The sequence below is a fragment of the Neolamprologus multifasciatus genome, chromosome 12, assembly GCF_963576455.1.
Source record: "Neolamprologus multifasciatus chromosome 12, fNeoMul1.2, whole genome shotgun sequence".
In the NCBI taxonomy this organism is placed as follows: domain Eukaryota; kingdom Metazoa; phylum Chordata; class Actinopteri; order Cichliformes; family Cichlidae; genus Neolamprologus; species Neolamprologus multifasciatus.
In genome coordinates, this window is record NC_140450.1 from 34,348,995 (window position 1) to 34,363,073 (window position 14,079).

Below are 14,079 nucleotides of genomic sequence, written 5' to 3' on the forward strand. Positions count from 1 at the left end.
AGTGTGAGAGTGAGGGGAAAAAACACAGGACATCATTCATCAGCGAAGCCCTTCCCAACAGGAAAAGTGAAAACAGCCAGAATGGCATTCAACAATACTCCCTGCATCTGAGAAAGCACTTGGTACTTCAGCTCAACCTCTTCTCAAGGACTTACAGCACCAACACTTAACCTTAAAAACTGCATATCTGAGTCCTGAGTGACTTTACAGAAGCTACGATAAAAAATGCACACACCGCCTGGGCAGAGCCAGTAAATGTTTCACTTCTCTGATCTACAATGATCATAATCCAGCATGTGAAGCTACAAATATGGAGATTCTGGAGCTTTGATTGTGAAAGCTTCCAGCTACACTTGCTGATGTTATGTCATCTTTCAGTTTTACCCTCACATGCTGCTGTACGCTGCTATCACTGCAGGCAAATAGGCCTTGTAAAGTTCTGGTGATAAAAATTCCAATCCAATGTGTACGTGTTTGCTATTCAACCGAAACACGCCCAGAACACTCCCTCAGCAGATCAGTGCAGAGGACGAACGCTGCCTTTGCTCGAACATGTTGTAGTGAGCAGTCTTTACACGGGTACTTATGGCAGGGTGCTCAAAGCAGAGGTTGTAAAGCTGTTTAGAGGCTCATTCATAATCTCTCACCTTTTATTATTCAGTACAATAGCAGCTTTCAACCAGCCTTGGTAACTGAACTTTAGCTGGAGTCTTTCTGTGTCTTTTTCTGACTTAAATCCCCATAAATCAGCAGACAGTGCCAGGTTAGACAGATGTACTGGTTAAACACCCAAAACAAACAATGCCACATATAAAAATATATATATATATCCACTATGGCTGTTAATTACCTTTGCTGAATGAACACTCACAGGTGCAACCTTTGCAGTAATCGTGGAAAAGATGAAGGAAACCGACTGAACTGACAGGTCTAGCTGCTATAGCTCTCAGGAGGAAGGCTTTTCCTTAATAACATTAGCAATAGCCAACTTCCTCTGGACAGGAAGGGTGTGTCGGGGGAAACAACATAACAAAGCCCGGATGAATGGATGGATGAAGGAAAGAAAAGGCTGATCACTAAATATGTCTGACTGACAATCTGCGGAGGAAGGGGCTGGAGCAGGGCCTTGGAAACTTTTTGATAGTGCGCCGGCTGCCGATTGCAGCAGTGACTGTTACGTCCTCGGCAGTTAAATGAAAGGCGAGTAGCTGCAGTGCTGTTTCTTGAAAAGGGAAGGGCTCTGTTACCTCATGGGCTGACATCAGGGGCAGAGATCTTTCGAGATAGTCGTTCTGTTTACATAAACGGTGTCTAAGATACAAGCTTGTACCACAATTTGATGCTATCGAGGAATGTGTATGTGTATTTCAGGATGACTATCATTGTCCATCTTATATATGTCAGGGTAATGAAAGCCCTAAAAACACATTCAATCACACTTACAGCACTCACCGCTCCATTCTCATCTGCTTCAATCCCTGTGGCCTTGGTGGAGTGGGAAAATATGCCTGGCGGGCACTCATGTACACCCCAGCAATCAATATCAATATCCTAAAAGATATTCAAAACAACTGCTCCCGTGAGCACTGATCTCATGCCAGCAAACGGGCTTTAGCCGCATGTCGGAAGTTTTACATTACGAGAAACCCTACAAGGAAAACCGAACAGTGCTGTAAATATTTTTCATTACACAAGCGTTGCATACAGACGAGGTCTCGCCGTCGTACAAAGCAGTTCGTAAGAACAGAGAGAAGAATGTAAGAAACCTGACTTGGCTTAAGATTTCAGCTCAGAGTGTGCTGAACCTGACTTAGAGGATTACTTTCAGTCTGGGGTTTGTTTTTCTGGTTTGCAAACAGGAAGATTGTTTGAGATCAAATGTGTTTCCCTTCACCGTGTATACGTGTTACATCTTGTAAATTTCAGAAACTGCTACAAACATGTTGAAAAATAAAGCAGAAGTGCCTAAAATTCGAGTTTCCTGAATAGCCCTTTGTGGCTGCCTCTTAAAGGGAATCGTATATACAAAAACAACCAAAAAAACAACTTTCTTCCTTTGTGAAAATTGTACTTGAAGTGTTAATGTACTTTTTTTTATACTTCACCCTTTCAAACTTTATTACTGCTTAAAGGTTGCATTTATTACAGGTGTGGCTACTCTGAGTGACAGGTGGGTGCCAACAGATTCAGTTAGCACTGCTAGCTGTCTGCCAAGAGTCACCTGAGATATTATGAGTCACTGAACTGGTTGTCTCAACCATGTTGGCTTTTAAGAGCTATTTTATTGCAGTCAATAACTAAAAAATGTTGTTTATTAAGCAGTTAACTGCACCAACAGCCCACACAAGTGATTGAAGTGATTGAAGGGTTTTAAGGACAGATGTTGGCTTAAACATCCACTATTCTGATTATAAAAATAAATAAACTGGTCATACTCTATTGGTAACCAGCCTTAGTTAGTGGGTGATAACTCATTAGATGGTCACTTCAGGCTCCTAAACACCTACACGGAAAAGACCATAATGTCTAACATCAAGGCAAAGCAATGGGTGATGTGGTTACATTCAACTCTCCAATTACAGTCTGTGGTGGCCACATTCGTACCACTTTGGTATAAAACATACCATGTTTTCACAAATCACAATTTTAACTCAGAGCAGTTTATATTTACATAAAATCTATTATAACAGAAATTGCATATCAGAGTACTTAGTCGGGAGATTTGGAAACCGATCATTTTGGGAAGTCATCTGAGATTAAGAGTGACTTCTGGCTATGAGATGTCAGAGCAGAACCAGTTGTTTATACTACCACAGCTATACTGAAAATCATGGAGCACTCATTCAACTCCTTATAATGAGACCTGCAAAGAAATCACTCTCGACATAGGAGAATGAAAAGTTTAAAATAAATGTAAAAAAATAAACACTTTACTTTCTGATTAACCAGTTGGCCGGTTTTCTGGATGAGTATATAAACAATAAACATTATACTGGTATCATTTCTGCTATTGATTTGAATTGGCAAAAATAAATGAATAGATCAAAACAATAATTACGTATAACTGTAATATGCAGCTCACACCTCAGACAACGGACCAAAAACGTGTCACAAACAGCAGCGAGAGCTTGAATAGGGCACGAAACTAAAGCCTTGTGTCTAGATGTGCTAGTGGTAATCTGGTGTTGTGCCAAAAAGTGATTTCCTGCCAAAAACTGATTTCCAATGTTTCCGTGTATTTTTTATGTGTAATATCTTTATGTATGTTGGTAAATAGACTTCGGTGAACAGCGTTATATATAGAATTAAAAGATTATCTGTTTTTTCAAGTATCTTTACAGCTCTGTGTTATTGTACTTACATTATAACCAATCCGGTCCTTTATCCTCGTTTAAAATATTTTTACAGAACTACTGTCATATTTGCTGCCATGTCTGCTGTCCTCTTGGCCAGCTTACTCTGACAAAATACATTTTTAATGTTAATGAGATTTTTTTTAACTGCATAAATAAAGGTTATATAAAAGTCACTGCCAAAAACTGATTGCGGCTTCTACCTTGTTACACGAATGTTGTTTGTGGCTCAATATGACTTTATGTCATCCATGAGGGATGCATTTGACATATGTTTCACATATTATAGCCCAACAAGTTACTTATAGCAGTTTAAATACGAGCAATCACTTTTTGGCAGACAATCACTTTTTGGTACAACACCGGTCGTTAAATCTGACGTCACTAGCCGTGTCTGGGCCTAAACTCCGTTGCAGGTCCATATCAAACGGTCACTATGGCATTACTGAGAGTTGAAAAACTGTCTAAAGTCTTTCATCTTTAATAAAATGATCAGCGTTCTGCTCTACCAGGTGTAACAATTGAGTTTAACATCCAGGCATCCATGAAAACGGAATTTATGACATTTAACGGAGTTAGAAGCTAGCGAGCTAACTTCCTGCTAACTTCTATCTAAATACAATATAGCATGTCCTGACTGCGGGGTTTTGGAAACAAATTAAAACGTACAGCTCTGTTATCACTTCCAACATAAATGAAGACAGAAAACTAAACAGCAGTGACGTTTGTAGGGTTACTGAAGTTTGGCTAGTTGGTATATAATGATGTGCTACGTGACCGCTAGCAACACAGCTATCTTAGCATAATATAAACAAGCTAACTGTTTTTCCACTCGATAAAAGTTAACGTGAGTGTTCTCGGTGGTCAGGAACAAATGTAATCGCATGGCAGGATGCTGTAAAAGGACCAAACTTCAGCAGGAGAACAACTGAGATAATCCATCCACAATACGAGGTTAGTCATTCATATACTGCTGCATAAGCTGGGCTGTAGCTACATGCTAAGGTTTTAAAAACTGAGCTTAAATAAATGATTAGCGGTAATAAAAGCCGAGGGAGGTCAACAGTGATCACTGACTGTTTTAGGAGCTTTTTGAGATTAAATAGAAGAAAATACAAAACATTAAACATGTTAACAACACAAAAGCCATGTTAAACGCAGACTACTTTAGGCCCGGAAGTAGGATTCATCACGTCATCACTTAACGACCGGATGGCTTTTTCAACAGTCTTCAGTTTCTCTGTGCTCTGAGAGAAATGTGTAGTTCCAGTTTTCAAATCCACTGCCTCCTCTCATCAATTCAATAGCTTTCAATCATTAGGGATCATTTACTGTCATACAAGTACTTATTGAGTCAGTGGGAGCAGATGCTACTCCCACAGACCACAAAAACAGTTGCTGATGTGTAGAACTAACTTTAGACATGGTAACACAACTAATAGCAACACAGATCTCATGAAAACACCTCTTATCTTTAGGTGCTGTGACTCATGAGGTGTTGGACAGCAGTTGAGCAAACAGGCGTCGACATGAATATAGGAACAACTTCACTGCAAGGCACACGTCCCTCAGGGACTTTTAAATCTGTCCTTCACGCAGACCAGGTTACAAGGGACAGAAATTATGTGCAAATAAATAAACAATATATATTATAAAATATAGACATATTTTACAGTGTTTATCAGCCCTTTTCTCAGTCCTTGTGTCTAATTATATCACTTGAAGAACAGGTAGCACAACGGATTTGCTAATCAAAGAGAGACAAACACTACGCTGTTCCAAAGAAAACAAGATGGAGATGAGAATAATCCACAAAAATAGAGAAGCAGCAGGGCTGTGCATCAGGCAGCATGTGGTTAAGTTCTTCACATGTTTGGCTAGAGACCAAATACTTGATGAAGGAGGAGCAGTTAATACAGTGACATGGGCATAGCTATGAAATGACTTGAATTCCACTTGTGCTTTATTTATCACCAACAGATGTAAAAGTAAAACTTATGAGTCACATTAGCGCCTCATCTCTAGATACCCCGATTCACTGTTTGCAAAACCATCAGCGATAAAAGTTGGAATCAGTGCTTCCCTGCTATGTTTCTGTACTTAAAGTGTGTGTGTATGTGTGGCGTCTTACAGCAGTGGGGGTGTTGGGTGCCGTGCGTCTGCGTAAGGACAGGCGTTGCTGGCTGCGCAGAGAAAACCTGCGGAAGGACTCCCTGCTGCGGGAGGCCAGGGAGCGCAGGGAGTTGGTTCTCTTGAAGTCCCCGGTATCGTCCTCTCCCCTGCCTCCCCTCTCCGCCGAGGTGGACAAAAAGCTGAGTGCCCCGTGAAGGGAGCGACGGACATTTCCCACCCATCCTGACACCTGAGATTGAGCTACTGACAGCTTGCCCCCGAGATACTCCATCACAACCAACCAACGACGGGACCTGCTGTGTCTGAACGGAGCCCGTGAGCTAAGCTGGGACTCTTGTTGTTGCAGCAGGAGCAGCAGGGAATCATTAGAGTCTAGTTATGCTGGAGAGGTGGCAGTCCAGGGATGGTGGCCTATGTATTCAGTGACGCATGTTGCAGGGTCAGTACTGCAGCAGTGTATAAGGTGACAGAGAAAATGACAGAGCTCAGCAGGCTTAATGTAATGATGCTGCTGCTTACAGCACTGTAGCGCAGATGATGTCTGAATGTTACAGGAGAGAAAATCTACCCAGTTTCTTTACTCAGTGTCCTTTCTGCAGTGCAGTCCCACTTTAGATGTCAGCACTCTTGTTTCAAGGCTCCAGGCTGTCGGCATTAAGTGGATTGTGAAGCTTTCTAATGTCTATTTCGATGCTTACGAGATATGTCTGCTCTGATATTCCTAGCACAACACCCAAGTGGGCATATAAAGGTTAGGAAAGGTCACCACTTAATATAAGTTTTACTGAAACACTGCTACACTGTCTTCCAACAGGTTCTTTAGCTTAAAGAACATAAATCACTACTAAAAATAATCAAGTACAAAAACAACGAGCACTAATGATAAAATCACCTCAATATACTCTGTTTGGCCAAACGTTCACTTATCTCAGTGCTCTGCGAGACCTCTGCCAATTCACCGGGTGAGAGCTTCTCTGTCCTCATGTGAGCCTAAATTATAGCCGACCTGACGCACGCTCTCGCAGCTGACGTTGATCTTTTTCTCCCGAAACATGGCTCTGATTAAAAGTTGTTAAATCCACCCGCCCTTCCAAAAAGGCTACATCTTCATACTGCACACAACTATTGTATCTTCTGGCAAAAAGCTGCAAGCAGAAATGGTGCAGGGCAGCTGGTGGCAAAAAGAAAGCTGCTGTAGTCATTCGTATTCCATGAGGAAAACCAGAGGGCAACCAATGCACCGCCGCAAAGAGGAAACTGAAGAGAGAGCTGTGGTAGAGAGGTCAGATCCAGAGAAAGGAATTTTTTTTCCTTCCCTCCCCTCGCCTTTTTCTGCAGGTATGGGCAGGTAGGAGAAAATGCGTCAGCCAAGCTGCTCTCTATAGTGAGTGTTACAGGACTCGCCGTCAAGGAGAAACTGGGTGGAGAGAGGGAGTGTGGGACAGAGCCAAAGAGAGCGAGACAGAGAGCAAGAGCGAGGCAAAGAGAGAGAAGGGGAGGTCCGTGATTCAGAACAGAGGGGGGAGAGGGGAGGGTGATATATGTTCTGCGGTGCTCTGTCGCTCCAGCTCGATTCAGCTGCAGGAAACATAAGTGGAGGGACACAGGCAGGACAGCGAGCATGCAGACAACATGTAGAAGGAAAGAAAAAATAGAGACGAGGTTGCGTACGTGAGCAGAGAGAGAAAGCTGCAGAGAAAGTGAGGTTTGTGATACAATCAGATAGGAAGGAGGACAAGTGTGTGTATTACGTTAAGAGAAAGCTATCAGCAGATAAATTGGACGAGCACAAAAGAGACAAGACAAAAGACAGGTGTGGCTCCAGGCAAGTGGGATTGCACTGTATGCACATCAACCAGTTTGTCTGCGCAACGTGGCCAAAACCACCAATCACAACAGGCGACTCAGTGTTTGTTTAAATCTCACCCAGAGTCGGGTCATGCAAACACCACAACACACAAGGAAACAATAACACTTCCTGACACATGCTGTTAACTTCAGCCACCTTCTGCCAGTGAACTTGTACCTTAAATAAAGACAGTGGGCCACTCTGACACACTTCAGAGACTTAACCTGGGAGCAAACCGAGGCAGAAGGGTTCCTAAAATCTGGATCTCCGTCCACATGTGCCCCCTACAGGTAATCTGATTAACAATTCTTTGAAGTGCTCTGCTGAAGATTTCAATAGCATAGAAACACTCACATACCTTTCCCCTCCAATTTAATGCCACACACGAGTATTTCAACAAAAAAAAAACAACTTTAACCTTCTATCTCCTTTAATACTTTATTAATATTTAGTCCTCACACCTTTAATTACCATATCTTCAAAATCACATGTACAAAATACTCAATACTGAGTACCATTTTCATTGTATCATTAGCTGTAGCCACTACCTGCTACCTAATGATAACAAGTGGCTAATCAAGTGTGGCTTAAGTAGAAGTACAGCTACTTCTACTAATAGTGTTAAAAATACTCTGGTGAACGCACCAATTCAACTTTACTTAAGTAAGAGTGAAAAAGTACACGCTCTGAAATATATTCGGCGTAAAAAAGTAGCTCGCTTGTATTGTTTACAAGGCTTCTATGTGTTATTTTTCCCTCTATTTATGTTCAAAGCACTTTAATGTCGTGAGGACGTGCAGTGACTTTCCCCTAAAGTAATGAGCCTGTTTTGAAAGTCAAAAGTTATGGATTAAAAAGCAAAACGTTGTCAGAAAAATAACAGACAACTTTATTCAAGTACACATAGAGTCCTAAAAAATTCTACTTAAGTACTGTAACAAAGTATTTGCACTTTATTTGCCACAATGCTAATAGTTAAGTTGTTTAAATATTAATAGTCAATATTCTCTTAATATTTAAGTAATTAATTAAGTATTACAGTTACAGTTTATCTCCTTTTTTATTTCACAGCAAAAGCAGAAATTATAGAATCATAATATTTAGAGTTTTTATATATTTCTCCAAGATAAAGTATTACATTAAGTATTTTGGCCATACCAGCAAATTTATAATGAAAAACACACAGTTTTAATATTTGAAGCTTCCTTGATTGATATTATTCAGACTATTAGTTTTAAAAGAAAGATTTAAAGACAAGGAAGTGATACAATAAAACATGAAACATCTAACAATCAACATATTATTGATGTCTTTTTGACCAAATATTCCTCACCGTAGTACTGAAAACGATCTGCTAGGAAGTGACTCATCTCTTCCCCTCTTCTGACCTCATCAGTCTTTACTCAGCCAGGAACCAGCAACAACAGGAAGAAGGTGAAATAGGATGCGGCTAATGTACATACAGTCTACTGTATATATGAACCAAGAGTTCCTACAGCCCTATACGAGAAGACGCGCGCGGCTGATGGAGACACATTCAACATGAGTGGTGCTGTCACTTACCCAGAGGCAGTACGGAGCGAGACAACATGACCACATGTACAACACAGCTCTCTGCCCGGTGCCCATCTCCGCTCTGCTGCACTCACCAGCCTCAGACCCTCACACTTAAACCAGTGATGTCACCACCCTACTATTACCTCATGTCTCTGAGTCTATGGTGAATACAATTTGAGGAAAGTAGTCATTTCAGATGTCCAGCAACGCCCACATATTTGGCTTTAAACACTATCTGTGATATTTTAAACATCTTAACTACATTTAAGAATCTGCCTATGGGTTTTTTTATCATTACCAGGGCTCTAGACTAACTTTTTGCCATGGGCGTGCCGGTACGCCTAACTTTAAAAAGTTAGGCGTACCGGAACAAAAGTTAGGCGCACACAAATTTTATAATAATTTCTATAATATAATGTGTTTTTCTGGATACACTGTGCTTTTTCAGCATTCAAAGATTGATGACACCGTGTCAGAGCACTGGCTATGAATTTCAGAAGGATCAGGCCGCGTTATTCAAGCTACTCCTCTCCCACTTCCACCTGCACTTTCAACTGGACCACGGCCAATCAGAGAGGTCCCACCCCTTGTTGTTGACCACAGGGAAGGTTGCAGATTTTTTTTTTTTTGCTACCCGAACAGTTGGTCGCACAGGTGCAACCAAATATTTTTTTTTAGTCGCATCACTGAAAAATTTGGTCGCATTTGCGACCAAATTGGTCGCACTGTAGAGCCCTGATTACTAAATACATTTTTTTTAAAAAGTCATGCTCCTGCATATAAGCCTTAGTATGTGTTAATGAAGCTCTGCTCATATTCTGATGCTGAATGTTGAATTCTTGCTACCTTGAATAAAATATCACTACTGAGTAGAAATATTGAATTTATTAACAAACAGAAAAAATGATCCAGAACTGAGTAATTGTGTAATTTTATCATTATCATTTCTTACTTTAGAGTAAGAAGAAAATGACAGAGCTTTTGATTTGATGCTGTTTTGTCTAAAGTGAAATTAAACTGGATGACAGTGAGTTTTAGAGCCAATAATGATGAATACATTGTTAGCTGCAGCCTTATTCCAGTGTAATATTCAGTATCATCACTTTTGGAAAGCTTTACTTTTACACCAATTCACTGCCAAAATGAGCAGCGACATTATTAGTTAGAAATCTGTATTAACACAAGCAGCAGGTTTGTGTAGTGTCTGTGGCCTACTGACAGAGACAAATGCATTCAAACTGTACGATTCTTTAGAACGATTTTTAACAATTTAAAAATCTAATTCAGCGGTTCTTCTACTATGTGTAAAGTTGTCTGAGCTAAAATGTAAAACTGTGCACTTTTTTTATTTACATAGGGTCATTTGAAAAGCTTTTTTTCAAACAAGCACTGGAAATGGCAACAAGGAATAATTCAGATACCCGGTGTTCTGGGAATCCATCCTACCTGGCAAACCATCCTACCCGTTGTTTCTGCGCATGCGCACAACACGAAATTCAGTGGCAAATTGTACTACCTTTGTGAATGTCGCCTACAATCATACTTAAACTGCTAAAATTTTGTGGCAAATCGTCCTACTTTTGTTAATCTGAGCTAGAAGCATACTTTAATAGCTACATTTCAGTGCCGAACCATCCTACCTTTGTGAATGTCGCCTACAAGCATACTTTAACAGCTAAAATCCAGTGGCAAATCATCCTACCTTTGTTAATAACAGCTACACACATACTCTGACGGGTAAAATTAAGTGCCAAACCATGCTACCTTTGTGAATGTTACCTACAAGTAGGGCTGGGCGATATGACCCAAAATTCATATCTCGATATTTTTTAGCTGGGTGGCGATATAAGATATATATCTCGATATTTTTTTAAAGCCATAAGTCACACTGTGTCCCAGATGTCACACAGGCATTTTTATTTACATACAGCATAGATTTACATGAAGAAATTACTCAAAAAGAAATTATGAGCATTTATTAAATAATCATGCTCCATAAATAAAAGAAAACAATGCTGTTTTTGTGCATAACAAAAAGCTCATAATTGTGCAGTCAAAATGTAAACTAACAGACGCTGAGCATAATAACAAAGACAGATTTCACAGCTGCTCTGTTCCCAACTTCTACTGCGTGACTGACAGCCTTGAGTTTGAAATCCTCTTTGTAACCATGTCTCTTAACAGGTGCCATTTATGGCCTTTATACACACAATACGGTAATATTACGTTGAAGCACAGTACGTATCACTCCGCGAGGCTCCAGACTACGGTAGCCGTAATGCTCCAACAATCCATCAAGCGCTGCATCTCCGTAGCTTACCAAAGTCGTACTAAAACATTTTTTGACAGATTGCTGAGCGCCGTGTACCACATAAAATCGGTTCGCGGTCAGTAAGCACAACCAGAATTCATACATAAGGCGCGCTGTCAACTTTTGAGAAAATGAAGGGATTTTAGGCCGTGCAGCCCCTGTGGGCTGTCGTTAGCATGGTTAGCTCGTTAGCGTGGTTAGCTCGTTAGCGCGGTTAGCTCGCTAACACGTTGACGCCGTCCAGCCCCACAACTCGCTAACGGAGATTTGCCGTGTCCATCTTGTCGCTGCCTGCAGGTGAAGCTATGGGGGAGGAGGGGGAGTTGTGTTGAGTGAAGGAGAGGTGAGGCCGAGTAACGTTGCGCAGAGACAAAAGTGGACGAAAGAGAGGCAAACTTGTGGCTCCACAAGTATAATTATAACGTAACATAGACTATATCGATATAAAGGATATTGTCACATCTTATATCTCGTATGAAAATATATCGATATTTTTTAAAAACTCGATATATCTTCCAGCCCTACCTACAAGCACACGTTAACGGGTAAAATGAAGTGGCAAACCATCCTGGCTGTATGCATATGAGCTACAAACATACTCTGATGGGCAAAGTTAAGTGGCAAACCGTCATACCTACTTAAATTGGTGCTGGAATGACTCTGTGACAGCAGAAATGTACATAAACTACTTACGGTAGGACGTTTTGCCAAAGTAGGATGGTTTGTCAGAACACAGGAACACTTGACTCTTGCAAACTAAAACACAACCACTAGATGGTGGTAATGACCTTGACCTTTGTGGTGACTTAATCGGATCTCCCTGCGTAATGATAAGGCACAACAGACTGTACTTCAACCTGAGCCTACAATTACAGTGTCAGTGACAAAGCGCAACCTGAACCCAACCCTGTATCGTTAATAAACACTGTCCACCCTTAAATGTAATAATAATATGAGTGTGCATGTAATTTGTAGAGTTGATAACATGCAGACACATTTGTTTACATGTTTAAAAATATAAAACCAGAATTACCACCTTGAAGTTGCTTCCACCAACCAGTCAAGCAGCAGCTTACATTGATATCTGTCCACATTTTGCCAGTCTTTTGAAATCAAAACATTTTGTCTTACTAGACATTTTTGTTAAATTTAGCATACAAATTAGGCAAAATTTCTAAAGTTATGGCCAAAAAGGTGTTTTATGATCACCAAAAATCACAATAAGTGCATCCCTGAAACTAAATAAACTTTTGTTTTTGAACAAATCCCATCAAGTCTTCCAAGAAATATCAACTACATATACAGACAGCATTATCGCTCCCAGCAAAGGCTATTCCATTCACAGTGGTATAAAGACAGAGGTGAACTACGAGTTTATAACCAAATATAACTTCTAACCAATCAAAATCAAGTAGCAAGGTTACACAAATACCTGCAGAACACATAATCATTACATGCCATTTCACTTCACAGGTTTCTCTGAGCCCTGCTGTCAGGTTTCTGATAAATCAGCAGTGAAATCTTTACTTAATCATTTGTCTGATCCAATCCTGACGTACAGGCCTGAGAAGGTGTTTGAGCACCACTTCCCTAGAATGTAATGTGGGATGGGCAGAGGTGAGTCTAGGACGTCCATGCTTTCAACATTAGTCACCAGCTCTTTACTATGTGAGTCCAGCAGCATTTTCATGTCAAGTGACCAAGCTGCATTCCAATACAGTCTTCAGTGCATGAGGCACGCGTACAAATACCCAGAGTTACACACATTCTCACTTAAAGCCCTACCTCTCTGTTTCCACAGAGCTGAGTGAAAACAGTAATTTGTAATCAAATGGTGCAGAAAACGAGCAGCAGCCTGACTCACCCTGCTCTGCAGGTCCTGCTCTCTGTGGGCGCTGCGACTCCTCATCCTGGAAGGGCTTCCATCCACGGCACTACCTGCAGGAACCGATCGTCGCGACACACTCCGAGACCGCAATCTGTTCAACTCCTGAGCAGCACAGAGGATCCAAAGTGAACACCGCGACCCAACTGCATCACCTCATAACAGTAAAAAGCTGCTCATTGTCATGCTGGAAGCTGGACAGAATAAACTGAACTTCAGTCCACTCAAGTTTAAACACTGCTTAGGTGTCAGTTTGTTGCTTTCTTGTGAAGTGTGACTATTACCCGCAGCAATGCAACGCCACTTGCTCAAACAGAAGCACAATTCCTCAAGGTAACAGGAGTGTGGCTAACTGGAACTAACAACAAATTGATTTTTGTTTCTAAAACCAAAACATGTTATAATGTAATAATTAGCATGCATGGCCATGTCTACATCATTATGATCTAGACGTGGCCTGACGAATCAGCTTTTTTGCTTTAACCCATTCTTGTGAACACAGGATCTCAGGAGCACCTAAAATATGGGACTCAAGAAATGCAAGTGATAATAATTCAGTGGTGAAAGGTTAAATGTTGCCCCACAGTCACAAACACCTAATGCGTTTAACTTTAAATTACTTCAAAGTCTTCACTACATGTATTATACGAGTCTGAACAGACACAGATACACTGCAATCTAACTGGATGCAAGAGGCATCTTACTACATTATAGTTATAAATACTTTATATCAAATCTAAGTACTCAGATATCTTGCAGACATGAGGATAATACTAAGGATTCATGAAAGAGAAGCAGCAGTGAATCAATATTCCTTTTTTCACTTGAATTTTATTTGCATTTTGCTTGATGGTGACACAGCCTGTTGTGACTCATTTAGCCACTACGTCCTAGCTCGACTACAATATGGCAACTCAGCTGGAGCCTCTTTTCTCCAACCAATTTAATCAGGGAATGATGGCACACAGAATAATGCACGCTAAACATAAAA

The 14,079-nt window shown here is 40.7% G+C and overlaps 1 protein-coding gene and 1 long non-coding RNA gene across 8 annotated transcripts in view; both read right to left on the bottom strand.

Annotated features, from left to right (window-relative positions):
- LOC146507395 (uncharacterized) overlaps positions 1-14,079 on the bottom strand; it is a 31,764-nt gene that overhangs the window by 7,112 nt on the left and 10,573 nt on the right. For all 7 annotated transcript variants that reach the window (XM_085179328.1, XM_085179327.1, XM_085179323.1 and 4 more), the window contains one exon: positions 13,068-13,193. In XM_085179328.1, coding sequence (XP_085035454.1) covers positions 13,068-13,193 — 126 coding nt within the window. The remainder of the gene's footprint in view (positions 1-13,067; positions 13,194-14,079) is intronic.
- LOC146507396 (uncharacterized) lies at positions 9,631-13,061 on the bottom strand. The gene is made up of 2 exons (XR_014877105.1): positions 11,729-13,061; positions 9,631-10,671 (listed from the first exon to the last, which is right to left on the bottom strand). It is a non-coding gene; the product is annotated as an uncharacterized LOC146507396 (long non-coding RNA).